Source organism: Oncorhynchus keta, chromosome 25 (assembly GCF_023373465.1).
Source record: "Oncorhynchus keta strain PuntledgeMale-10-30-2019 chromosome 25, Oket_V2, whole genome shotgun sequence".
NCBI lineage: Eukaryota > Metazoa > Chordata > Actinopteri > Salmoniformes > Salmonidae > Oncorhynchus > Oncorhynchus keta.
The window spans coordinates 1989955-2017527 of NC_068445.1; the positions used below are offsets into that span (position 1 = coordinate 1989955).

A 27573-nucleotide genomic window follows, 5' to 3' on the forward strand; every position below is an offset into this window, starting at 1 on the left:
AATATGTGTATGCAACCAATACAATTTTATTTGATTTTGTTCGCAATATACTCCAGCACCGAGCTCAGAGAGTAGCAGTCCGAACGGGAAGGTGAAACTTCAACCTGCCTGCCTGAGGCAAACACGCTATCCATCCACAGTGACTCGCTTACCAAGGTTAGGCATTATTTCAATGAGCTAATATACAGATGGTCCTTTGTACTCGAGGGACAAAAATGGAGTGCATGTACTCTTTCCATCTTTCCGTCCAAAATGCTCTTGTTAGGTGTTGTCACGTAGATAAACAAGGCTTGTTAGGTGAGGTGTCTCCTGAAAGAGCCTGCCCGATGTACCGTATACAGTAGATGAACATTTTGGCCTATGCAGCTTGTTGGACCATGTTCCAATTACTTTGAATGTTTATGCTTAGGTGTCCCTGGAGGGCCTGTGCAGAAAGTGAAAGTGGTCCTGATCCAGTGTTTATGGTAATCCCCCTCTGCGTGTGAGCACGTTGGCAAACACTGCAGGCAGCACACAGGCCCATACCAGAACCGTTGGCCCCGACACCGTCAGCATCACCTGAGTGTCGATTGAACCACGGCACCACATTGACTTTCGACTCAGTGTTTACAGTATTATATTGACGTGAACCCACAACCCTGCCTGGAGTAAAATACTACAGTGAGAGTTCCCTGAGCGTTCCCTCGTCGAGTAACAAGGCTAGGTTTATGTAAACACAGAGAAGTGTAAATATAACAGGAGGAGACAATTCACACAACTACTCCTGAAAACATAATAAGAGCTGGGTTTTAAGAATCTCACATCATTTTTTTTACTAAACTGGCATCTGGCACCGCAGAATATAAATGATTCAACGGTTTAACCGCAATGTACCGGCGCAGCACGTCTCCTGATATTATGCAGGGCTTTCATCACTGTTTATAGATAGCTCTAGAGGTCTATGAGGTGAGAGGAAAGAGCAGATATCACACTCCAATGCCCAACATTGTAAAGGGCACTGGACAGCTTGAGTGAGTAGCCTCTGGAAACATTCCCCCCAACCACTTGGGCTTGTCCTATTGTGTTGCCTCTGTTTTAACAAGTGCGGAACAGGGTGTGTTGTTACTGTTGCTGGTCACTGGGGTGTTGGAGAGTTGCTGGAGTAGAGTGAACCAGTACACCAGACTTCACAGAGAGAGGGTATGTAATCCCAAATAGCACCCTATTCCCTACGTAGTGCACTACTTTTGACCAGGGCCTATTGGGCTCTGCTCAAAAGTAGTGCTCTGTAGAAGGAATAGGGTACCATTTGGGACATATACAAGGGGTTAGACAGGGAAGGGCTGAGTGGAGGTGTGACTCCTAGCTCATCGATACAGTGGCGCGGAACTGACAGCAGGACCACATTAACTCACTGGTCTCACTGTGTGGCTCTGGTTCAACTTCACCTGGCTCAGCACTGCACCACACCCTCAGCATGGCCAGACTCCAGGACCCAGGCCTACCCTAATTCTGTCCCCTCCCTTTCCCTGTACCCCCTGCCCAGTCTGCCCAGCTCTCCGCAGTTAGGAGACACAGTTAGTCTGATCCAAAAGTCTGTCTGGGTGTACTCTCGATCCGATGAAGGAGATGAGATTTGGCAAGACTTTTTACCAATGTAGAAATGTCAGGAAGAGACGGCGATACGCAAGTAGCCAAAGGGAGTGTCTCAGTGTGGCGTCCAAGACATTATGGGATGGTAATAGTGCTATTCTTTAGCCTCTGACTGCAGCGCAGGAGAAGCGAGCCCTTATCTGTCCCTCTGAAGATAAGGAGATGCACAAGCTCTCTCTCTCTCTCTCTCCCTCTGTCTCTCTTGCTCTCTGACTCAGCTGCCATTTTACTGTACCAAGTTCACCTTACCTGTTCAGGGGTAGAGCAACAATGAGCCATTTGAAATTCAGCTTGCATAACTAGTGATTTTTCTTCTCTGTGTCATGTACTGACAGACAGCATTGTTATAAAGGTTATGAATCAAACAGCTCCTACTCAGGGTGAAACGTTTGTCTTCTACAGAATGAGCGAAGAAAGTGTGTCCTCCTGATTGACAATTCTGACCGACGCTGATTTTTATTGAGCTTTTCCTCATATTAATAAGCACAGTTTAAAATGTTTTTCGGCGAGGTGTTCTCCACTGATGTGTGTTCTCAGTGTTCTCCACTGATGTCTGGGTGAAGGTAGAGGACAGAGAGGGTCACAGGGTGATGGAGAGATGTGTTGATGCAGTCGGCCCTGGCCTTATTGGTTCCAGATAATATTTTATCAATTAGACATGCTCAAAATGTTACAAGCACTTAGAACAGCCATTACGCCATATATTCTGGTTTTATGAGTCTCTCGTACCTGTATACGGGTTGAAAATGGCAGATTTGGACACTGATAAATGCCTTAATTGGAACGCAATGGTTGTACAGTATCATGCTATACATGACGTCAGAGCTCAGGGCCTCCGCTTCACAGCTCTGTAGGGGTTTTGACTGACAGCCGCACATGACAAGAAGCTGCCCCCATCCCTTCCGTTAATTGGGCAACTTTTGCAACAACAAAAAAATGTTGAGTGGGGGAAATGCTGTAAATTACAAGGACTCTATATGTATTTTTGAAAGGTGAGAAGTTGAGGATTATAATAAATACTGCTTTGATGTCATACAAGCAAGCCAAACACCCATGAGTTAAATTGTGCATTTCACATTTCTATATCATAAAACTCATATATACTGAACAGAAATATAAACGCAACATGTAAAGTGTTGGTCCCATGTTCCACGAGTTGAAAAAAATAAGCCCAGAAATTTTCCATACGCACAAAAAGCTTATTTCTTTAAAATTCTGCACACATATTTGTTTACATACCTGTTACAATTTCTCCTTTGCCAAGACAATCCATCCACCTGACAGATGTGGCATATCAAGAAGATGATTAAACATTATATGATCTTTACACAGGTGAACCTTGTACTGGGGACAATAAAAGGTCAATCTGAAATGTGCAGTTTTGTCACACAACACAATGCCACATATTTTTTTGTTTTTTTTGAGGCAGTGTGCTATTGGCAGCATGACTTCAGGAAGGTCCACCAGAGCTGTTGCCAGAGAATTGAATTTCTCTACCATAAGCCTCCTCCAACTTCGTTTAAGAGAATTTGGCAGTATGTCCAACCAGCCTCACAACCGCAGACCACGTGTAACTACGCCAGCCCAGGACCTCCACATCCGACTTCTGCACCTGCGGGATCTTCTGAGACCAGCCACCCGGACAGCTGATGAAACTGGGGGTTTGCATAAGTGAAGAATTTCTCCATGGGGGCGGTGGTGTTATGGTATGGGCACACATAAGCTACAGACAACAAACACAATTGCATTTTATCTATGGCAATTTGAAGCTGATAATGTCCAAGTTTTTCCATGGCCTGCATACTGACCAGACATGTCACCCATTGAGCATGTTTGGGATGCTCTGGATTGACGTGTGCGACAGCGTGTTCCAGTTCCCGCCAATATCCAGCAACTTGGCACAGCCATTGGAAAGAAGTGGGATAACATTCCACAGGCCACGTCCTGCCTGGTCAACTCAATGCGAAGGAGCTGTCGTGCATCATGAGGCAAATGATGGTCACACCAGATACTGAATCTTTTCCTGATCCACACCCCTACTTTTTTTTAGGTACCTGGATCAACATATGCATATCTGTATTCCCAGTCATGTATTAAGGCCAAATTAATTGATTTCAATTGACTGATTTCCTTCTATGACTTCTATGAAGTCATTGTTGTGTTTGTTGTGTTTTTTGCTGCGGAACACACATCTGAATGAACTCATGACTCTTTTACGATCTGCTTCTCTGAATTGCCTTGTGAAAGCCTAATACTGTAAGATCATATTTTATAATTTAGCGAGTCATTTTGACAAGCTTTCAAATTATGCCCATCTGACACTAATTGTGATTTATAATGGACCGTTTTCAGACTGCATAAACTTCAACAGTAATTGTGTAAAGGCGGGGATGCAGGGCTGTGTTCCAAACAAAACAACGACAAGTGTTCTTGCTCTAGTTCCTCTATGGCACAGCTTGGAGTGCACGTTATAGTTGAGTACTCTTTTCTTTGAGTCAAAAGAGCTTTGAAATAACTTAGAAACTGTGTACACTTTGGAGAGGAGTGTGGCTACTTGGAAACACCAGTTTGACCTCTCACTCAAACCTTTATCCTTATTTGGTATATTGTTGCCCCTACCCCAAATTTTCCAAGAATATTCATATCAGTATTATCAGATTTTGTTAACAACAAATGCTGCAAAAAGTACAGTAAATGTAAAACACAAATAAAATCAACAGTGTAATGTTTGAATTCAGTCTCGAGTCAGGTGAACTGTTTGTTGTGTCTTCACATTTAGACAAATAATTTTCCCCAAATCTACAAACTGTTTTCTTTTAAATGCTACCATGCATGTGCTTTCCATATTTCTTCTTTGAGACACATTATATTTTCGCCCTGTATATATATATGTATGTATGTATGTATGTATGTATGTATGTATGTATGTATGTATGTGTGTGTATACATATGTATGTATGTGTGTGTGTATATATATGTATATATATATATATGTGTGTGTATATATATGTGTGTATATATATATGTGTGTGTGTGTGTGTGTGTATATATATGTGTATATATATGTATATATGTATATATATATGTGTATATACATACATATATACATATATATATTTATATATATATTTTATTTATTTATATATATATATATTTATTTATTTATATATATATATATATATATACATACAGTTGAAGTCTGAAGTTTACATACACCTTAGCCAATTACTCGCTTTTTGACAATTCCTGACATTTAATCCTAGTTAAAAGTCCCTGTCTTAGGTCAATTAGGATCACCACTTTATTTTAAGAATGTGAAATGTTAGAATAATAGAGAGAATTATTTATTTCAGCTTTTATTTCTTTCATCACATTCCCAGTGGGTCAGAAGTTTACATACACTCAATTACTATTTGGAAGCATTGCCGTTAAATTGTTTAACTTGGGTCAAATGTTTTGGGTAGTCTTCCACAAGCTTCCCACAATAAGTTGGGTGAATTTTTGCCCATTCCTCCTGACAGAGCTGGTGTAACTGAGTAAGGTTTGTAGGCCTCCTTGCTCGTACACTCTATTTCAGTTCTGCCCACAATGTTCTATAGTATTGAGGTCAGAGCTTTGTGATGGCCACTCCAATACCTTGACTTTGTTGTCCTTAAGCCATTTTGCCACAACTTTGGAAGTATGCTTGGTGTCATTGTTCATTTGGAAGATCCATTTGTGACCATTCTTAGCTTCCTAACTGATGTCTTGAAGTTGCTTCAATATATCCACATACTTTTCCTTTCTCATGATGCCATCTATTTTGTGAAGTGCACCCGTCCCTCCTGCAGCAAAGCACCCCCACAACATGATGCTGCCACCCCCGTGCTTCATGGTTGGAATTATGTTCTTCGGCTTGCAAGCCTCCTCCTTTTTCCTCCAAACATAATAATGGTCATTATGGCCAAAGAGTTCTATTTTTGTTTCATCAGACAAGAGGACATTTCTCCAAAAAGTATGATCTTTGTCCCCATGTGCAGTTGCAAACCGTAGTCTGGCATGTATATGGCGGTTTTGGAGCAGTGGCTTCTTCCTTGCTGAGCGACCTTTCAGGTTATGTCGGTATAGGACTTGTTTTACTGTGGATATAGATCATTTTGTTCACAAGGTCCTTTGCTGTTGTTCTGGGATTGATTTGCACTTTTCACACCAAAGTACGTTCATCTCTAGGAGACAGAACGCGTCTCCTTCCTGAGCAGTATGACGGCTGCATGGTCCCATGGTGTTTATACTTGCATATTATTGCTTGTACAGATGCACGTGGTACCTTCAGCAGGATGAGCCAGACTTGTGGAGGTCTACAATTTCTTTTCTGAGGTCTTGTCGGATTTCTTTAGATTTTCCCATGATGTCAAGCAAAGTGGCACTGAGTTTGAAAGTAGGCCTTGAAATACATCCACAGGTACACCTCCAATTGACTCAAATGCTGTCAATTAGCCTATCAAAAGCTTCTAAAGCCATGACATCATTTTCTGGAATGTTCCAAGCTGTTTAAAGGCACAGTCAACTTAGTGTATGTAAACGTCTAACTGGAATTGTGATGCAGTGCATTATAAGGGAAATAATCTGTCTGCAAGCAATTGTTGGAATAATTACTTGTGTTATGCACAAAGTAGATGTCCTAACCGACTTGTCAAAACTATAGTTTGTTCGCAAGAAATGTGTGGAGTGGTTGAAAAACAAGTTTTAATGACTCCAACCTGGTGTATGTAAACTTCTGTATATAGGCCAATTCCCATGAATGTAAGGGGTTAAAGGCCCTCACTTGCAAGGCGTGAGATTTCTGTTTTGGCTTTAGTCAGATGTGCCAGGGTTGTATTAATACAATGGGGCCATGTACAGCTCTAATTACAGGTTTGGATGAACGAATGAATGATCTCCGCGCCCATTAGTTGTATGTCTTTTTTCCCCGAGCTAGCTCCTTCAAAAAGAACAGATTATTTGAAATCAATGCGGGAGAATTTAAAGGCTTGTTGGTCTTTTTTTTAATCCGTTTGAATGAACAATCTTCTCTGGATTGATCTGTCAGACGGCAAAACCGATAGCCAGCAGCTTCGCATAAATGGATGGATTGATAGAGCTGTGTTACGATACTGTGGAGAAGAGTGCAGTGCTGGACTGATTTACATTTTGAAAGGTAATGTTTGTTCTCTATAGCTTCCCTTACAGCATGTCAATCAATATTTTGAGGAATCTATTAAAGGGGCCAAAAATCCAAACACTTAGCAGGGATTTATTTTGAGGGAAAGTGGACTACCTGTTGTAGTATATAGCAAGAGACTTGGCTATGTATGATATTAGCACTACAGCACCTGCAGGCACAATATGAATAATAGAAGGCAAAAAGGGAACAAGACTCAAAGCAAAGTTCAAAGTTCCATAAATAAGCTCTGTTAAATTCAAACATAGACTCTCACACACATACTGTACACGGACGCACACACACACACACATTAACACTCACACACACCCTTTCAGTATACGTATTTTACTTCATGGATATGTTATTATGGGGAAAAACTCATCGGACACAAGTGGAATGCATTTGCAACATGACGTAAAAAAGTGGTGGAGACGGCTGGGTCTGAGAGGGAGAGGATGAACCGACTGGAGAGAGTGAAGGGGACTAGTAGCAACATGTGTTTAGTGTCTTCAGAAAGTATTCACACACCTTGATTTTTTTCCCCCACATTTTGTTGTTACAGCTTGACTTAAAAAAAAAAATATTTAAATTGAGTTGTCATCCACTGGCCTATACATAAAACGCCATAATGTCAAAGTGTAATCATGTTTTTCGAAATTGTTACAAGTGAATTAAAAATGAAAAGCTGAAATGTCTTGCGTTAGTAAGTATTCAATCTCTTTGTTAGGGCAAGTTTAAATAAGTTCAGGAGTGAAAATGTACTTAACGAGTCACATAATTAGTTGCATGGACTGTTGTATGGAGTCTGTGTGCAATAATAGGGTTTATGATGATTTTTGAATGACTACTTCATCTCTGTACAGTACCACACACATGCAATTATGTGTAAGGTGACTCAATCGAGCAGTGAATTTCAAACAGCAATTCAACCAAAGACCAGGGAGGTTTTCCAATGCCTCGCAAAGAAGGGCACCTATTGGTAGATGGCTAAAATAAAAAATCAAACATTGAATATCCCTTTGAGCATGGTGAAGTTATTAATTACACTTTGGATGGTCTATCAATACACCAAGCCACATCAAGTACCCCTGACTGCAGTGTTCAGTTCGGGGCTTTGACTCTGCCCATGTTTGACCCCCCCCCCCACCGGTGTGTTTTTTTTTGTCCTTTGTACACTAAGTTATACCAGCTCCAGTAAAGATATCAGATACTCGGGTGACTTCTACATCATCTTTACTGAACAACATAACACAATTAATTAACAGTTGAAACAATTGACCCAGCAGAGAAAAACAAGGTTTGACCACTCCTCAAAAATGGCTTCACTCCTGCTCATCAAAAGAGTCAGACAGTCATTTTCTTGTTGTCAACTGCCCCCACATAGAACATCTCATAATCTCTCTGTAACTGGAACGAGAACATGAATGGTTCCTTGAGGATAATATGTTCCTCTTCATCCAGGCCATCATACAACCGTAGTTCTTTAAGGGTTGTAATGCGGTCTTCCCCGTCCATACCAATTACACTAGGGAGGGAAACGGTGCCTTTAAATGTTTGGCGTTCGCACCACCTTGCTGCCTCTAGGGTGTCCCTTAGAAGAACATCTGCTTCCTTGAAGAAAAAGGAAGAATAAATATTAAGAGTAGTACCTCATTGGGTGATAAAGACAAATTTACACCCCACTTTCACAATACCACCATGCAGACAAAAGCCACTATTACTAAAGGGGTTTTCAGAATTATCTAAAGCTACTCAACAAGTCATATGAACTATTATATCGTGCCATGCATCAAGCCTTCAGCATTACACACAGTACACTACATACCCAGTTCACAGCTCCCAGTTCGACCGTGCATTTTGTTTTCAGTATCGTCTAGAAAGAAAACAGATTGTGGTCATTAAGTAATGTAAGGGAACCTCTAGGGATATGTGTACAAGAATGCACCTTACTTTAGCTAATAGTCTATACAGTACCTGATGCTGCAGAGCTGGATGCTGATGTGACATGCTGGGGGGGGCTGCGTCTTCTACATCATCCTGAAATATTTTGGAGGGGGGGGGGGTTGAGTCTTTTAACATTGGTTTAAGACTATACCACTCATCATATGAGAAGGGGGGTTTAAGACAATACCACTCATCATATGAGAAGGAGGGGGGGTTTAAGACTATACCACTCATCATATGAGAAGGAGGGGGGTTAAGACTATACCACTCATCATATGAGAAGGAGGGGGGTTAAGACTATACCACTCATCATATGAGAAGGGGGGTTAAGACTATACCACTCATCATATGAGAAGGGGGGTTTAAGACTATACCACTCATCATATGAGAAGGAGGGGGGTTTAAGACTATACCACTCATCATATGACACCTCTTACCTGTAGTGTGTTTTGTTTTCGCTGCATTTTTCGATCTTTCTTCTTCAGACCTTAGTGAGTGAATGACATATGAAAATATTTTCAGGTCAGTCTGGCTACAGCGAAACAAGGATGCAAATGAAATGTTTTTATAATGTTTAAGACTTTAAGACTGCAGGAGAACTAGGCACCACCATCGCCTAATGTCCTGCATGTTTTCCTTTGATAAAGAAAATCACACAATCGGATGGGTATCCCAAAAAAAACTCAACTAGTAATGAGAATTTCATAATTTATACATACCTCAGTGAAATCACACTGTGATTCCATTGCAGTGCACAGAGCGTTGTCATGACGTTGCCCTGTTGGTGAGATTTATGACCCCCTGTGGCACAGGACACAGAGATGAGTAATAAATGTAACTTTACTCATAACAACAAATATTCCAAGAAGGAATATAATCAAGCTCACAAAATGAGACCAACTTACAATGAACAAACACGAACAAAACCATGGGGGAAACAGAGGGTTAAATAAGGTACATATAATTATGGGAATGGCAACCAGGTGTGTACAATGAAGACAAAACACATGAAAAATGAAAAGTGTATCGGTGGCGGCTAGAAAACCGGTGACGTCGACCTCCGAACGTCGCCCGCCGAACGTCGCCCGAACAAGGAAAGGGACCAACTTTGGCGGAAGTCGTGACACCCCCATAAATACCTTTCCCCCTTTTCTCTTTCTGCTCTCGAGATTGGACTCTTGGAAAGCCTTTTGTTAACACAGAGGGAGTATGGTGACATCTAAAGGTTGGGAATGTAACCATATAATCCAACCAGTTGAAAATATCCGTTGGAATATGATGTCAGATCAGTTGTCATTTGACACATTATTACTGATGATAGGCCGACATAAAGTGTATCTTGGGAAGTCTACACAGTATAGTTATCAGATTCGCATGGAATAGTTGTGCGATTTAAATGTTTAAATATGAAACTATTTGTGAAAAGATTCAATGTAATTTTAGCTTCTAAATGAGAGAATTGTTTTCATAAGTGAACCATGCTCACTCAGTGGCCCCGCCCAAGTGAACAGGCATTGGTTGTGAACTATGAAACACGCCCTTCTCTCCCCCACTACAAAAGCTCATTGACGAAGGTCAACCTTTTGTATTCCCGATGAAGTGAGGACTGCTGTCCATTCTTGAAGATAACCAAGAATTTTATGACGTTCAGATGAGACTGAATAAGGTGACGATTAATAATTGACTGCTATTGATATAAAAGAATCCCAGGTCTTTAAGAGTTTATTCGGAAGACAACAGCTCTATAAACATTCTTCCGTGGTGCCCCGACTTCCTAGTTATGATAACAACAATATTAATGATAATAGTAAATGATAAGAATAATATTAATACCACCCCACCCAGGAATATATTTCACCCATCTACACACAATACACCATAATGACAAAGTGAAAACATGTTTTTAGACATTTTTGGAAATGCATTGAACATTAAATACAGAAATATCTCATTTACATAAATATTCTTTGTTAGAGTCACCTTTGTCAGCAATTAGAGCTGTGAGTCTTTCTGGGTAAGTATCTAAGAGCTTTGCACACCTGGATTGTACAATATTTGACCATTATTCTATAAAAAATTATTGACAAATTGGTTGTTGATCATTGCTAGAGAACCATTTTCAAGTCTTGCCATATTTTGTCAAGCAAATTTATGTAAAAAAATTCCCTCGGCCACTCAGGAACATTCACTGTCTTCTTTGTAAGAAACTCCAGTGTATACTTTGCCTTGTGTTTTAGTTATTGTCCTGCTGAAAGGTGAATTAATCTCCTACTGTCTGGTGGAAAGCAGACTGAACCAGGTTTCTTTCTAGGATTTTGCCTGTGCTTAGCTCCATTCTGTTTCTTTTTTTATCCCAAATACTCCCCAGTCCCGATTACAAGTGTTAGGTTCTAAATATCAGAGTAAGAACTTGACAGACTCTATGTCAGAGTCTATCTAAAAGATAGCGAAGGAGTCAGGCGCAGGGCACAGGTAAGAGTAACAAACACTGATTTACTCAATTCAAAACGTAACAAAATCCCGTTCCAAACAAGGACAAAACAGGACTCAAAATATAACACACCGGAATACACGAAAGACAATCACGCACAAAACAGAAAGGGAAACCAGAGGGTAAATAAGGAACATAATTATGAGATGGGAACCAGGTGTGTAAACAGACAAAACAAAATGAAACATGGATCGGTGGCGGCAAGAAAGCCAGTGACGTCGAGGGAACAAGGTGAGGGAACAACTACGGTGGAAGTCGTGACACTCTATGATAGCATAAACCAAGTTTATTATCCCCACAGGGTCAAACAGCAGAACAGACAAATACCTATTCACACAAGCTCTGATATTTAACCCTTTCTCCTATGCTGAGTCTCCTCCTTCACATCGGAACAGCCAATGCATCTCTGTTGCTAGACAGAACCTTAGTGATACCTGTTCTTCCTCACTTCACCTGACCTGACCTCTGCCCCAAAGTGTTCACTCCTCCCCAACTCACGATTGTCATGGTGACTGGTACCAGACTGTGTCTCTTCTCCTCCCATAGGATCCCTGATGGCTAACAATAACATATCCTGACACAATGTAAGCATTATATATCACCCTCCAGAACCCAACACAAGCGTACCCATAACATGATGCAGCCACCACTATGCTTGGAAATATGGAGAGTGGTACTCAGTAATGTGTTAATATTGGATTTGCCCCAAACATAACACTTTGTATTCAGGACATGAAGTTAATTGCTTTTCCACATTTCTTGCAGTATTACCTTAATGGCTATTTTTTATGAAAATGGCGCCGGAAGAAATGGCAGCAGTTTTACGGGCGCCCAAACAATTGTGCTATAATGTGGGGTTTTTTCCATTATGTGTAACTTATTTTGTACATAATGTTTCTGCAACCGTATCTTACGGCAAAAAATAGCTTCTGGATATCAGGACAGTGATCACTCACCTCGGATTAGACAAACATATTTTCTACAACAAGGAGGACACACAGGACATTCTCCAAACACCCGACAGGGCCGACATCCCTGTTATTTGCAAGAGGAAAAGACGCAGGTACAGAGGACAAAGAGCCAGATGCCTCGTCAGGACCCGGAGAAGGCGAGTGAGAAAGCTGCCGTTACCGTCAATACTACTCGCCAACGTGCAATCATTGGACAATAAATTAGACGAGGTACGATCACGAATATCCTACCAACGGGACATCAAAAACTGTAATATCCTATGTTTCACACAATCGTGGCTGAATGACAACATGGATATATTCGGCTTGTCACCAAAAGCACTCACAAACTTTTACAGATGCACAATCGAGAACATCCTGTCGGGCTCACAACCGTAAGGCTCTCCAGAGGGTAGTGAGGTCTGCACAACGCATCACCGGGGGCAAACTACCTGCCCTCCAGGACACCTACACAACCCGATGTCACAGGAAGGCCATAAAGATCATCAAGGACAAGAACCACCCGAGCCACTGCCTGTACACCCCACTATCATCCAGAAGGCGAGGTCAGTACAGGTGCATCAAATCAGGGACCGAGAGACTGAAAAACAGCTTCTATCTCAAAGCCATCCGACAAACAGCCACCACTAACATTGAGTGGCTGCTGCCATACATGTAAAAAATGTATCACTAGCCACTTTAAACAATGCCTCTTAATATAATGTTTACATACCCTACATTACTCATCTCATATGTATATACTGTACTCGATACCATCTAATGCATTTTGCCTATGCCGTTCTGTACCATCACTCATTCATATATATTTATGCACATATTCTTCATCCCTTTACACTTGTGTGTGTATAAGGTAGCTGTTGTGAAATTGTTAGGTTAGATTACTCATTGGTTATTAATGCATTGTCAGAACTAGAAGCACAAGTATTTCGCTACACTCGCATTAAGTTCTGCTAACCATGTGTATGTGACAAATGACATTTGATTTGATGATTTGATTTAGCGGGATATACGCTGCACCAGCAAGATAGAACAGCGGCGGGGGGCTGTGCATGTTTGTAAACAACAGCTGGTGCACGAAATCTAAGGAAGTCTCTAGATTTTGCTCGCCTAAAGTAGAGTATATTGTGATAAATTGCAGGCCACACTACTTGCCTGGAGAGTTTTCAGCTATACTTTTCGTGGCTGTTTATTTACCACCACAGACAGATGCTGGCATTACGACCGCACTCAGTCAGCTGTATAAGGAGATAAGCAAACCGTAAACCACTTACCCAGAGGCGGCGCTCCTAGTGGCCAGGGACTTTAATGTAGGGAAACTTAAATCAGTTCTACCAAATCTCTATCAACATGTTAAATGTGCAACCAGAGTGAAACAAATTCTAGATCACCTGTACTTTCACACACAGGGACAGGTACAAAGCTCTCCCTCGCCCTCCATTTGGTAAATCTGACCACAACTCTATCCTCCTGATTCCTGCTTATAAGCAAAAATTAAAGCAGGAAGCACCAGTGACTCAGTCTGTAAAAGAGTGGTCAGCTGAAGCAGATGCTAAACTACAGGACTGTTTTGCTATCACAGACTGGAACATGTTCCGGGATTCTTCCAATGGCATTGAGGAGTACAACACATCAGTCACTGGCTTTATCAATAAGTGCATCGAAGACGTTGTCCCCACAGTGGCTGTACGTACATACCCCAACCAGAAGCCATGGATTACAGGCAACATTGCCGCTTTCAAGGTGCATGACTCTAACCTGGAAGCTAACAAGAAATCCTGCTATGCCCTGCGACTAACCATCAAACAGGCAATGCGTCAATACAGGGCTAAGATTGAATCATACTACACCGGCTCCGACGCTCGTCGTATGTGGCAGGGCTTGTAAACTACTACAGACTACAAAGGGAAGCACAGCCGCGAGCTGCCCAGTGACACGAGCCTACCAGACGAGCTAAATCGCTTCAATGCTTGCTTTGAGGCAAGCAACACTGAGTTATGCATGAGAGCATCAGCTGTTCTGGACGACTGCTTGATCACGCTCTCCGTAGCCTACGTGAGTAAGACCTTTAAACAGGTCAACATACACAAGGCTGCAGGGCCAGACGGATTACCAGACTCCGGGCATGTGCTGAACAACTGGCAGGTGTCTTCACTTACATTTTCAACATGTCCCTGATTGAGTCTGTAATACCAACATGTTTCAAGCAGACCACCATAGTCCCTGTGCCCAAGAACACAAAGGCAACCTGCCTAAATTACTACATACCCGTAGCACTCACGTCCGTAGCCATGAAGTGCTTTGAAAGGTTGGTAATGGCTCGCATCAACACCATTATCCCAGAAACCCTAGACTGACTCCAATTTGCATTACCGCCCATACAGATACACAGATGATGCAATCTCTATTGCACTCCACACTGCCCTTTCCCATCTGGACAAAATGAACACTTACGTGAGGATGCTGTTCATTGACTACAGCTCAGTGTTCAACACCATAGTACCCTCAAAGCTCATCACTAAGCTAAGAGTCCTGGGACTAAAAACCTCCCTCTGCAACTGGATCCTGGACTTCCTGACAGGCCGCCCCCAGGTGGTGAAGGTAGGTAGCAACACATCTGCCACGCTGATCCGCAACACTGGAGCACCCCAGGGGTGCGTGCTCAGTCCCCTCCTGTACTCCCTGTTCTCCCACGACTGCATGGCCAGGCACGACTCCAACACCATTATTAAGTTTGCAGACGACACAACGGTGGTAGGCCTGATCACTGACAACGATGAGACAGCCTACAGGGAGGAGGTCAGAGACCTGTCCTGGTGGTTCCAGAATAACAACCTCTCCCTCAACGTAACCAAGACTAAGGAGAAGGAGGACCGAGGACCTACAGGAAAAGGAGGACTGAGCACGCCCCATTCTCATCGACGGGGCTGTAGTGGAGCAGGTTGAGAGCTTCATGTTCCAAGCACACCAAGACAGTCATGAAGAGGGCACGATAAAACCTATTCCCCCTCTAGAGACTGGGTTCTCAGATCCTTAAAAGGTTCTACAGCTGCAACATCAAGTTGCATCACTGCCTAGTATAGCAACTGCTCGGTCTCCGACCGCAAGGCGCTACAGAGGGTAGTGTGAACGGCACAGTACATCACTAGGGTCAAGCTTCCTGCCATCCAGGACCTCGACCAGGTGGTGTCAGAGGAAGGCCCTAAAAATTGTTAAAGACCCTAGCCACCCCAGTCATAGACTGTTTTCTCTACTCCAGCATGGAAAGCGGTACCGGAGTTCCAAGTCTAGGACAAAAAAGCTTCTCAACAGTTTTTACCCCCAAGCCATAAGACTCCTGAACAGGTAATCAATTGGCTACCTGGACTATTTGCATTGTGTGCCTCCCCCCAACCCCTCTTTTACGGTGCTGCTACTCTCTGTTCATCATATATGCAAAGTCACTTTAACTATACATTCATGTACATACTATCTCACCTAATAACTTTTTTGCACAATTGGTTAGAGCCTGTAATTAAGCATTTCGCTGTAAGATCTACACCTGTTGTATTCAGCGCTACAGGACAAATTAAATTTGATTTGATTATTCTGTTCAGGCTTCCTTCTTTTCACTCTGTCAGTTATGATAGTTTTGTGGAGTAACTACAATGTTGTTGATCCATCCTCAGTTCTCTCCTATCACAGCCATTAAACTCTGTAACTGTTTTAATGTCACTATTGGCCTCATGTTGAAATCCCTGAGCGGTTTCCATCCTCTTCAGCAATCCTCTTCAGCAACCATTCAAAGTGTAATTAATAACATGCTCAAAGGGTTGGTTAACTGCCTGTTCAGGGGCAGAATGACAGATTTGTACCTTGTCAGCTCGGGGGTTTGAACTTGCAACCTTCCGGTTACTAGTCCAACGCTCTAACCACTAGGCTACCCTGCCGCCCCAGAGGGGCAAAATACATTTATGCATGATAGCGCACGATGGTGCACGTGTGCAGCTGGCCGTTCTCCCCCAATTGATCAGTTTGGCTGGGCGGCCAGCTCTAGGAATAGTCTTGGTTGTTCCAAACTTGGAGGCCACTGTGTTCTCAGGGACATTCAATGCTGCAGAAATGTTTTGGTACCCTTCCCAGGATCTGTGCCTCAAGAAAATCCTGTCTCAGCGCTCTACGGGCAATTATTTCGACCTCTTGGCTTGGTTTTTGTTCTGATATGCACTGTCAACTGTGGGACCTTATATAGACAGGTGTGTGCCTTTACAAATCATCTCTTTGTCATTATGGGGTATTGTGAGTAGACTGATGAGGAAAATGTTTTATTTAATCATTTTTAGAATAAGGCTGTAACGTGACAAAAAGGTGTCTGAATACTTACCGAATGCACTAAATGTGACATATATTACTTATACGCTCATATATGTAACACATGCAGTTTTATACTGAACAAAAATATAAACGCAACATGTAAAGTGTTTGTCCCATGTTTTTTCCAAACACAAAAAGCTTATTTCTCTCAGTTTGTGCACAGAAATTTGTTTATATCCCTGTTAGTGAGCATATGTACTTTGCCAAAATAATACATCCACCTGACAGGTGTGGCATATCAAGAAGCTGATTAAACAGCATGGTCATTACACAGGTGCACCTTGTGCTGGGGACAATAAAAAGCAACTCTAAAATGTGAGTATTGTCACACAACACACTGCCACAGATGTCTCACATTTTGAGCGAGCGAGCAATTGGCATACTGACTGCAGCAATGTCCACCAGAGATGTTGCCAGAGAATTGAATGTTAATTTCTCTACCATAAGCCACCTCCAACATTGTTTAAGAGAATTTGGCAGTATGTCGTACCAGCCTCACAACTGCAAGCCACATATAACCACACCGGTCCAGAACATCCACATCAGGCTCGGGCTTCTTCCCCAGCAGGATGGTCTGAGACCAGCGACCCGGACAGCTGATAAAACTGTGGGTTTGCACAACCGAATCATTTCTGCACAAACTGTCAGAAACCGTCCCAGGGGAGCTCATCTGTGTGCTCGTTGTCCTCAACAAGGTCTTGACCTGACTGCAGTTCGGCAACGTAGCCGACAACAGTGGGCAAATGCTCACCTTCAATGGCCAGTGGCACACTGGAGACGTGTGCTCTTCAGGGATGAATGCCGGTTTCAACTGTACTGGGTAGGTGGCAGAAAGTGTGTATGGCGTTGTGTGGGCGTTTTGCTGATGTCAACGTTGTGAACAGAGTTCCCCCATGGGGGCGGTGTGGTTATGGTATAGGCAGGCCTAATCTACGGACAACAAACACAATTGCATTTTATCAATGGCACTTCCAATGCACAGAGCTATCGTGATGAGATCCTCAGGACCATTGTTGTTCCATTGACCCGCTACCATCACCTCATGTTTCAGCACGATAATGCCCCATGTTGCAAGGATCTGTACACACATTCCTTAATCTTTAAATTGTTTAACTTGGGTGAAACATTTTGGGTCGCACATGCTTTTTCAGTTCTGCCCACTCTATAGGATTGAGGTCAGGGCTTTGTAGTGGCCACTCCAATACCTTGACTTTGTTGTCCTTAAGCCATTTTGCCACAACTTTGGAAGTATGCTTGGGGTCCTTGTCCATTTGGAAGACCAAGCTTTAACTTCCTGACTGATGTCTTGAGATGTTGCTTCGATATATCCACATAATTTTCCTACCTCATGATGCCATCTATTTTTGTGAAGTGCACCAGACCCTCCTGCATCAAAGTACCTCCACAACATGATGCTGTGTACCTGTTGCCTCCAGCATCTTCACAACGTCCTTTGCTGTTGTTCTGGGATTGATTTGCACCAAAGTACGTTCATCTCTAGGAGACAGAATGCGTCTCCCTCCTGAGCGGTATGACGGCTGCGTGGTCCCATGGTGTTTATACTTGCGTACTATTGTTTGTGCAGATGAACGTGGTACCTTCAGGCGTCTGGAAATTGCTCCCAAGGATGAACCAGACTTGTGGAGGTCTACAATGTTCTTGGCTGATTTCTTTTGATTTTCATGATGTCAAGCAAAGAGGCAAAAATTTGTTTTAATGACTCCAACCTGGTGTATGTAAACATCTGACTTCAACTGTATTTCAAAGTTCTCATTTATTCATTGAACAAAAATGTAAAGTTGAGCGGTGTCTATGATGTCAGTACTCTCATCCAGTGCCATTAAAAAAAGATCGAAGCCATCTGCTTTTTTCTTCAACTCTGAGATTAGCTCCTCACCTACAGTATCACTTCCACATGCATGGTGATGGTTCTGCGTGATCAGCAAATGTTCTTGAATTGGCTTTTACTCTCAGGACAAAGTATACCAGCAGTCTCCACCATACACTCTTTCACAAACTCACGTTCAGCAAAAGTCTTGCTATGCTTTGCAATTCTATGTGCCACTGCGTAGCTTGCCTTGGTTACGGAGTCTTGATTAGAACACAGTTTAGTAAACGTATTTTGTTGGGCTTTTAAGTTTGTGGCAAGTTTTGAGGCCTTCTTTGCCTTTTCCTAAGAGGACAGATTACTAACAGTGGCTATTAGAGTGAAAAAACTCAATCAGACAGTCTGAAAAATGCTTGCAATTTCCTCATAGAGAATGATGTCATCCTGCCTCATTGGCTAATTTGGCCAATCAGCAACCTACACATTAATATTTTTAATGACCGGTATACGCTTACACCATTCTGTTGTTGGGGTACACCCACAAATGCTAATGGTCCTAATAAAAATACTAAATACCCCATTCCAACACAGATAAGCTGCCTTTTAACACACTTAATTAAAATAAATTGGAAGGAAAAGTATTTCACTCATATTGGAATTAATTATAGGTCATATTTCATACCAATCTAGAAATACTGTACAGTTACTTTAACCTCTATGGGATGGGTGTCCCTAAACCGGGAAGGTTACTGCTAACCTGTGCTAATATTACTTGAATTACGTTGTATACAACAGCCAACTTTCTGGGACATAGACATGTCTTATATGGGCAGAAAGCTTAAATTATTGTTAATCTAACTGCAGTATTCAATTAACAGTAGCTATTACAGTGAAAAAATGCCATGCTGTTGATTGAGGAGAGTGCACAACAACAAAACACTTTTTTCATGGCAACTGGTTTGATACATTCACCTCTGAAGGTAAATAATGTGCGTACTACTTACATTCAGTAATCTTTCTCTGATTTCTCATCCTGAGGGTTCCAGGGATAAAATGTAGCATAGTTTTGTTTGATAAAATCTATTTTCTTATGTTCAAATGTAGGAACTGGGGTCTACAGTTTGACCCCACTGCTATTTCTGGCTCCACACCCACCCCACCCGGCCATCTAGATGTGTAAAAGTTAGTGTATAAGCTAACATACCTGGCAGTGTGTAAACTTAAATGTTTTATTACCATAGCATTTTTGTATGTTCTTTATAGTTATGTACTTGAAAATGTATCAATTGACCAATTCAGCACATTTGGGCAAACTCCTGACAGACTTGATACAAAATATTGTGCAGTAATGTAATTATTCACTGGATCAGTCTGAAACTTTGCACAAACACTGCTGCTATCTGGTTGCCAAACTCTAAATTACACCGAGACTCCTATCTGAAAGTATGGCCTTTCTCTTGCATGTCAAAGATGATATATATATTTTTTTTAAACATCTTTTTTTTTGTATGATCTTTTACCAGATCTAATGTGTTATATTCTCCAACATTAATTTAATATTTTCACAAACTGCAAAGTGTTTCCTTTCAAATGGTTTCAAGAATATGCATATCCTTGTTTCAGGTCCTGAACTACAGGTTGTTAAATTTGGGTACGTCATTTCAGGCGTAAATTGAATAAAAGGGTATGATCCTTGTCTTACAGCTGGCCACCTGGGATCCAGTGCATGGCCTCAATGGAACACTAACTGACAGGAAGTTGGAGAACAACATGAGAGGTGTGGTTCTGCGCGTGGTCACTGTGCTGGTGAGTACTGTACTGTTTGTCTGTATCGGAGTTGGGTGAGGTTGCCCCTAGACACTGATCGTAGGTCAGTCTAGCATTTTCCCCAATCAGAATTAAGGTTTGGATTCAGGAGGGGAAGCTGATCCTAGATCTGTACCTAGGACAAATGAATAGAGAATGGCCAAAAGTCCGTATTAGCACTGTCAGTGCGATTGAGGGCATCCACTCATTTTATGTAGTTAACTGAGTGGGACTTCCAACTTCATTGGCTAATCCCTCCTAGTGACCCTGTTGGAGTCATGTCTAACCAGGGTCATCAGGAGTAATCAGCTAATCATGAAGAAGAACATTTAAATTGTGGCACTGCCCATGCTGTTATAGACGCTACAATGGCACAGATACAAAGATGACTCCTCTATCTATCTCTATGGGAAATGTCACCAAGTCTGTATACGCCATGAACCTGTATAGTGCTGTTTGATAGACCTGGCATCATAAAGATATCACTTGAAATCCTGCTCAACACTCCCAGATTTAAGTCAGGGTGTCTGTCTGTTCACAGGCCATAAGTGAACGGGCACTTCATTAAAAGCGATTTCAGGAGAATGAATTGACACCATGGAGCTCCATTATATTGAGATTTGAGTTTCGCTATCTCGCCTCCAGCACTGATTTAAGTCTCTTGAGTGCTTTAAAGATTCAGAACTTTAAATTCTTCATAATCCAGCTTTGAAGTCTGGGGAGAAGAAAGAGATGATGCTACGACTTTGTGGCTCTCTTGTCTTTTTTTTCCTTCCAGATTTTCATCCCTTTCAAAGGGAACATGGAGTACGTTTCTGAACATGATCTATTTTCTCAGAAACGGTGTGGATGAAAAGGGTGGTATGGGGTGGCGTGTGTGTGTGTGTGTGCTCGTGTGTGTTTTCCCAGAGGCACAAGGGAAAGACTGCAGTACTCACACTGACAAGCCACAGATGGTGGTGGAGACCACTAGAGTATTTATTCTACTCCCTCTTTCTTGCTCCCTCTCCCCTTCTCCTCGGTCTCAATCCTTCTGTGTGTGTGTGTATGTGTCTATGTGTGCATGTCTTTGTGTGTGTGTCTCACAGACACACTCCCTCTCTCTCTCTTGGTCCCTCTCATTCCCTAGACCTCTATGACTGACATCCTTTATGAAGTGCCGCCAGTGAGAATTAGTGTGAAATGTCTAGAGAAGTGTGGACGGACTACCGCTGTATATATGAGAGGTAGTGTATGGAAGATAGGCTACCTTTTGAAGGGTGTGTGGCTACAGTATGTTAGGGCTTTCTGATCTGTCGACCGAGCTCTATGAAGTAGACTGAGCATTGCGGTCATGCCTTAACGCCTTCTTATGTCCTCTGTTTTCTGTGCTTTGTGATGCCCTGAGAGCCATCCGGACAAAAACCTAAAGTAACATAAAGTCTATATTTGGTTGATATTTAGTTGAGTTGTAAAAAACTATGTTTGTAATAAGCCAACCCTTGAATCCTGTCCTTAATCTGTGGTTGAAATCTGGTTAAATGTTTATGTTGACCTTTAAAAAAAATTATCCATTGATGTTCAATGTCAGTATGTTATACCAAATGACCGGAGGGATTATACCCAATGACCCCCCACCCCGCCACTGTGATCTGTAAATATATGTTTTTATTTCAACCAATCAACTTATCATGTTCAATCGATCTGCTCATTGGCTAATTAAGTGCCAATTAGATCCCATTAGCAACACTCCCAATAAATCCTGTTGGTGACCAATTGATTTGATGAGGACTGTATTGACTGTTTACGTGCAGGGGGGGGGTGTAACCTGAAAGGGAGCCTCCACTATTCCATGAGGCCCTGTGCTCTCCTAAAGTCCATACTATGTGGCTATAAACTGTTCTCCATGGTAGTGAACTACAGGGATTAGCAGTGCATTGTGAATGGCACAGAGCGAGTGACACCTAACGGCCCATCAACCCGGGCAAGCTGTATCCCTCCCTGGCCTGACATAATCTCCAGCTCTGCTCTCTCTGCTCAGAGACTGTGGAATAATAACACCAGTAACAACCTGTAAAGTGTTATTTAAAGCACAGGGCCACACCAGTCACCCATTGATTTACTGCCTTCGCACAGAGGCCTTTTTAGCGATGATCTATTTGAGTGGAAAATTGCCATTTCCAGCTCAAATGTTACGTAAGATATGAGGGTGTACATCTATAGAAAGGGGTGTGGGGGGGCAGCAGAATTGTTGACGAGGGCTGGGTTGCAAACAAGGCATATGTTAGGGGAGACGGACTTCAGTCAATAAAACCTGCAGGCTGAGAGGATGCCTCCCTCTCTCCTGATGGCTAATGGGCAATGGAGTCCCCAGGCCTTACTCGGGAGCTGTAGTGCAGAGAGAGAGTATTCCACACCCCCATGGCCCCCATCAGGCAGAGCAGAAGAGTAGTGAGTGCAGTGAGTACAGGCCAGGGTCAGGGGATGTGGGCTGTCTAGACGATTTTGCTGAGCCCCTCGGGTCTGGATGGGGGACTTTGCTGGTGCCATTAATATGTGCACTGTGTGGCTGATGGCAGTCTGATGGCAGTGAGACTGTTGTGGCTGTAGAGATTCTATAGAGATGCAAGATCTGATAGGCCCCAAGCTGGACAACCAGTGTCAAGGTAACTGTAGCCTTATGGCTGTGTCCCAAATGTCACCCTATTCTCTATGGAGTGCGCTGTGGTCTAGTCAAAAGTAGTGCACTAAATAGGGAATAGGATGCCATTTGGGATGCAAATATGTGTTATGGACACTTAGTGTGCAAAGACCTTCCCTCCAGTCCAGAGCCACACACATCATGCACTTTGACTGTGTACACACATGTACCCATCAGAGTTGGGGTCATTCCATTTGAATTCCAATCAATTCAGAAAGTGAACCCAATTCCAATTCCAAATTTCCCTCATTGTCCTGGCACACCAATGGTGGAACAAGCTTCTGAAAAACAATTTGAAACCATACCTCTTCAAAAATATAATAACCCCCCAAAAATACATTTTGTAAACTATCACTTGCACACCCCCTTACTAGCTCTGACTTTTCTGATAGCTACTTTATTGATAAAACATGTACTTACTATGACTGTGATATGCGGTTGTCCCACCTAGGTATCTTAAAATGAGTGCACTAACTGTGTCACTCTGGATAAGAGCGTCTGCTAAATTACTCAAATGTAAATTGGAGAGAATTGGAATTTCACTTCCTGAATCAAATGTGATTGGTACCCACATCAAATGTAATTGGTACCCACCAAACAAGTACTATATATATTGTAGACACACAAGCATGTATGCACACATGCATGCACACACACACACACACACACACACACACACACACACACACACACACACACACACACACACACACACACACACACACACACACACACACACACACACACACACACACACACACACACACTGCTTCCCGCTGGGATATATACACTCGGCTAGGGAACTAAACAGTCTCACAGTCATGTAGTGCACATCCTACTGTAATAATGTAGAAAACATGCTGTCACAGAGGTACATGTGGAATGTTTCACACTTATTACATAATTATTTTTTCATTGCCGAGAAAGTTCCCCTGCAACAGGGTGATCAAATTAAGATCCTACATCTGCATGTTGACAGAATTTGTAATTTAGCCTACTAAACAGAAACACTGTTTGAAGTGTGAATTAGGCAGGCCTGATGCCGAAAAAGAAACCAAATGATTGCCTACTTTACCCATATTTTATTTTTACAATAAAAGTACTGCGCAGTTCCAGTAGTTAGCTACACCGCTTCATAGCAAAAAAGTTATTAACTAATGAAAACACTACCTAGATTTGAATTTAGTTAAACTACCACCAAGCTACTGCAAAATGAAGTTACATTACTAGTTGAACTACATGTAGTTCACTACTACCCAACACTGCATACACACGTCAGGTTGTGGTTGGGGCTATAGAGCGTACAGAGTAATGCGGTAGGCAGGTAAGAGTCACGGTGTGTGGTGTGGGGGGTCACTCTCTGATTGATGGTGCCTCATGGCTACAGTGGGAGTTGGCATGCACGTCCACGCTCCCGCTAATAGCTTATTGAGCGACGGGGGCCTGTGAGGATTCAAAAACACTGGCTTAATGTGCAGACCATGTGTAGTCAATAACATCACCTAGGTAATACATCTGCCTGACATATTCCCAGAAATATTTCAGTTATCAATAGGGATTTATTAAAGAGAATGGAAGACAGGGAGAGAAAGGGCTACTGCTTCTGCGTTTCGGCAGATAGTCGAGACACTGTGCAGGATGACAATTAAGGTGGAAAGTGGAGTGTGGTCATATTTCTCTCTCTCTTTCTTTCTCACCTTTCTCTCGCTCTCTCGCTCTCTCGCTCTCTCTCTCTCTCTCTGTTCTCTCTCCCTGACTCTCTCTCTTTCTCTCTCTCTCTCTTTTGCTATCTCTCGGTAATGTTACTGTCTGTTTGGTGTGTGTAAAACAATGCCGTTGACCTCTAGTATTATTACACCAACTTAGTGACATTGCGGTAAAACACAGCAGGATTTAATAAGTTAACTAAAGAAGCATAGATACATGGATTGTGATAAAGGACAGATGTGGTGGATACATAGGAAAACCTGTGGTACAGTAGTGGCAGATGGAAGTGTGACAATTATACATTCTTTGACTTTGTCAACTGCAGGAGGAGCCCTTTGTGATGGTGTCAGAGAATGTCCTTGGGAAGCCAAAGAAGTACCAAGGCTATTCCATCGACGTGCTGGATGCTCTCTCCAACTACCTGGGCTTCAAGTACGAGATCTACGTGGCCCCTGACCATAAGTATGGGAGCCAACAGGCTGACGGGGTCTGGAACGGACTAATCGGAGAGTTGGTTGCCAAGGTGAGAGACTCTGTCCCAAATGGCAGCCTACTCCCTATATAGTGCACTACTTTTGACCAGAGCCCTATGTGCTTCAATGCTATGTCCAAATGGAATGAACTAACAATAACACGTAGAATCATCCCAGTTTATTGGGATGAATATGATTTCAGAGCTATTTAAAGGCATTGTCTGTGTTCATCAATGTACAAAATCTTCCTTGCAGGAAACCCTCCTCCATCAATCCGTCTATCCATCTATCCACCTTCATCACCTCAACCAAAATCGGTCTACTTTACGAGCAGGAGGAGCAGTGTATATAAAACGTAATAAACTCTCATCCATACACAATGCTCTATAATCTCTTATCAGAGGAAAGTAATTACAAACATGCAGCGATTAGGAATGACTGGCTTGGTAAACTGGCTTATTTTTTTTTAGAGTTGACATAGTTTCTATCCACAGTGTTGTTAGCTACTCACCCTGCCAGTGCAAATAGTGGAATAAGAGTCCGTCCAACAGCCAGACAAACGAAAAGGTAAAGCTGTAAACACTTGGAGGTCAGCAGACCATTTTCAGGACCATTACCCATCACCTCTTGCTGTTTTCCCTTTTTCCGACTCTTTTTGATTCCTAATGCCATCCTACACTGATTCCAACACTGCCGCTTCCAATTTTCTTCCTTAATTAAATGAGCGCTTCTGGGAATATGCCTGTGCGTAAGACTACAAACACAGGCCAAAGGGAAAAATGTTAATATAATTTTTGTCGTATTACCTTTGCCTCTATTCCTTTAGGCATATTGCGATTTTTATTGGGCTCCCGAGTGGTGCAGCGGTCTAAGGCACTGCATCTCAATGCGAGAGGCGTCACTACAGTCCCCAGTTTGAATCCAGGCTGTATCACATTTGGCTGTGATTGGGAGTCCCATAGGGAGGCGCACAATTGGCCCAGCATCGTCTGGGTTTGGCCAGGGTAGGCGGTCATTGTAACTAATAATTGGACTAACTTGCCTAGTTAAATGAAGGTTCAAAAAGAGTGTCTGGAATGATACAGAGGATACAGGTACATTGTTATTCATTCTTCAAGGATATTATTATTATAATAATTTTTTAATGTGTTTTTTTAGGGGGTCGATCAGCTTCAATATTGCAGAAAGATTGACGTGTACTGCATAATTTCCAATCCCTCAAATATATATATATATATTTGTAAATATATACAAAATATATATTTTATATACAGTAGCAGTCAAAGGTTTGGATACACCTACTCATTCAAGGGTTTTTCTTTCTTTATACTATTTTCTACATGGTAGAATAATAGTGAAGACATCAACATTGTGAAATAACACATATGGAATCATGTATTAACAAAAAAAGTGTTAAACAAATCAAAATATATTTTTCAAATGTTATATTCTTCAAAGTAGCCACCCGTTGCCTTGATGAAAGCTTTGCACACTCTTGGCATTCTCTCAACCAGCTTCACCTGGAATGCTCCGACAGTCTTGATGGAGTTCCCACATATGCTAAGCACTTGTTGGTTGCTTTTCCTTCACTCTGCGGTCCAACTCATCCCATACCATCTCAATTAGGTTGAGGTTGGGTGATTGTGGAGGCCAGGTCATCTGATGCATCACTCCATCTCTCTCCTTCTTGGTCAACTAGCCCTTACACAGCCTGGAGGTGTGTTGGGTCATTGTCCTGTTGAAAAACAATAGTCCCACTAAGTGCAAACCAGATGGGATGGCGTATCGCTGCAGAAGGCTGTGGTTGCCATGCTGGTTAAGTGTGCCTTGAATTTGTTTTTAAGTCACTGACAGTGTCACCAGTAAAGCACCCACACACCATCACAACTCCTCCTCCATGCAGTCTCCTCTGAACAGTTGATGTTGAGATGTGTCTGTTATTTGAACTCTGTGAAACATTTATTTTGGCCTGCAATTTCTGAGGCTCGTAACTCTAATGAACTTATCCTCTGCAGTACAAGTAACTCTGGGTCTTCCTTTCTTGTGGCGGTCCTCATGAGAGCCAGTTTCATCATAGCGTTTGATGGTTTTTGCGACATGTGCTGCGTACAGTAAATGACCATTTCTGCCTGTTTAAGCATGTTGTTTCCTTACCAGACCGTGAAATGAGCTAATTAAGTCAACAGTGATTAATTGTGTGTGTGTGTGTGTGTGTGTGTGTGTGTGTGTGTGTGTGTGTGTGTGTGTGTGTGTGTGTGTGTGTGTGTGTGTGTGTGTGTGTGTGTGTGTGTGTGTGTGTGTGTGTGTGTGTGTGTGTGTGTGTGTGTGTGTGGTAAAATAACATCAGCTCTTCCTACCCCATGTGGGAACTATCACTAGTTTTTTCCTCATTAAACTAATCTGCTAGTGCTAGTTCTGGAGCTTTAACTAGGAGGTCATTCCAAATGGCACCCAATTCCCTTTATCCTGCACTACCTTTCATTTAAAGCAGTCTACTATAAAGAGAATA

General features: G+C 42.3%; 1 protein-coding gene across 5 annotated transcripts in view; it reads left to right on the top strand.

Annotated features, from left to right (window-relative positions):
• LOC118358000 (glutamate receptor ionotropic, delta-2) overlaps window positions 1-27573 on the top strand; it is a 543733-nt gene that overhangs the window by 403068 nt on the left and 113092 nt on the right. For all 5 annotated transcript variants that reach the window (XR_004820395.1, XR_004820396.1, XM_035735345.2 and 2 more), the window contains 2 exons: window positions 20103-20204; window positions 24917-25114. Coding sequence is in view for 3 of the 5 variants with exons in the window: in XM_035735345.2 (XP_035591238.1) it covers window positions 20103-20204; window positions 24917-25114 (300 nt within the window). In the remaining 2 variants the exon portion in view is untranslated. The remainder of the gene's footprint in view (window positions 1-20102; window positions 20205-24916; window positions 25115-27573) is intronic.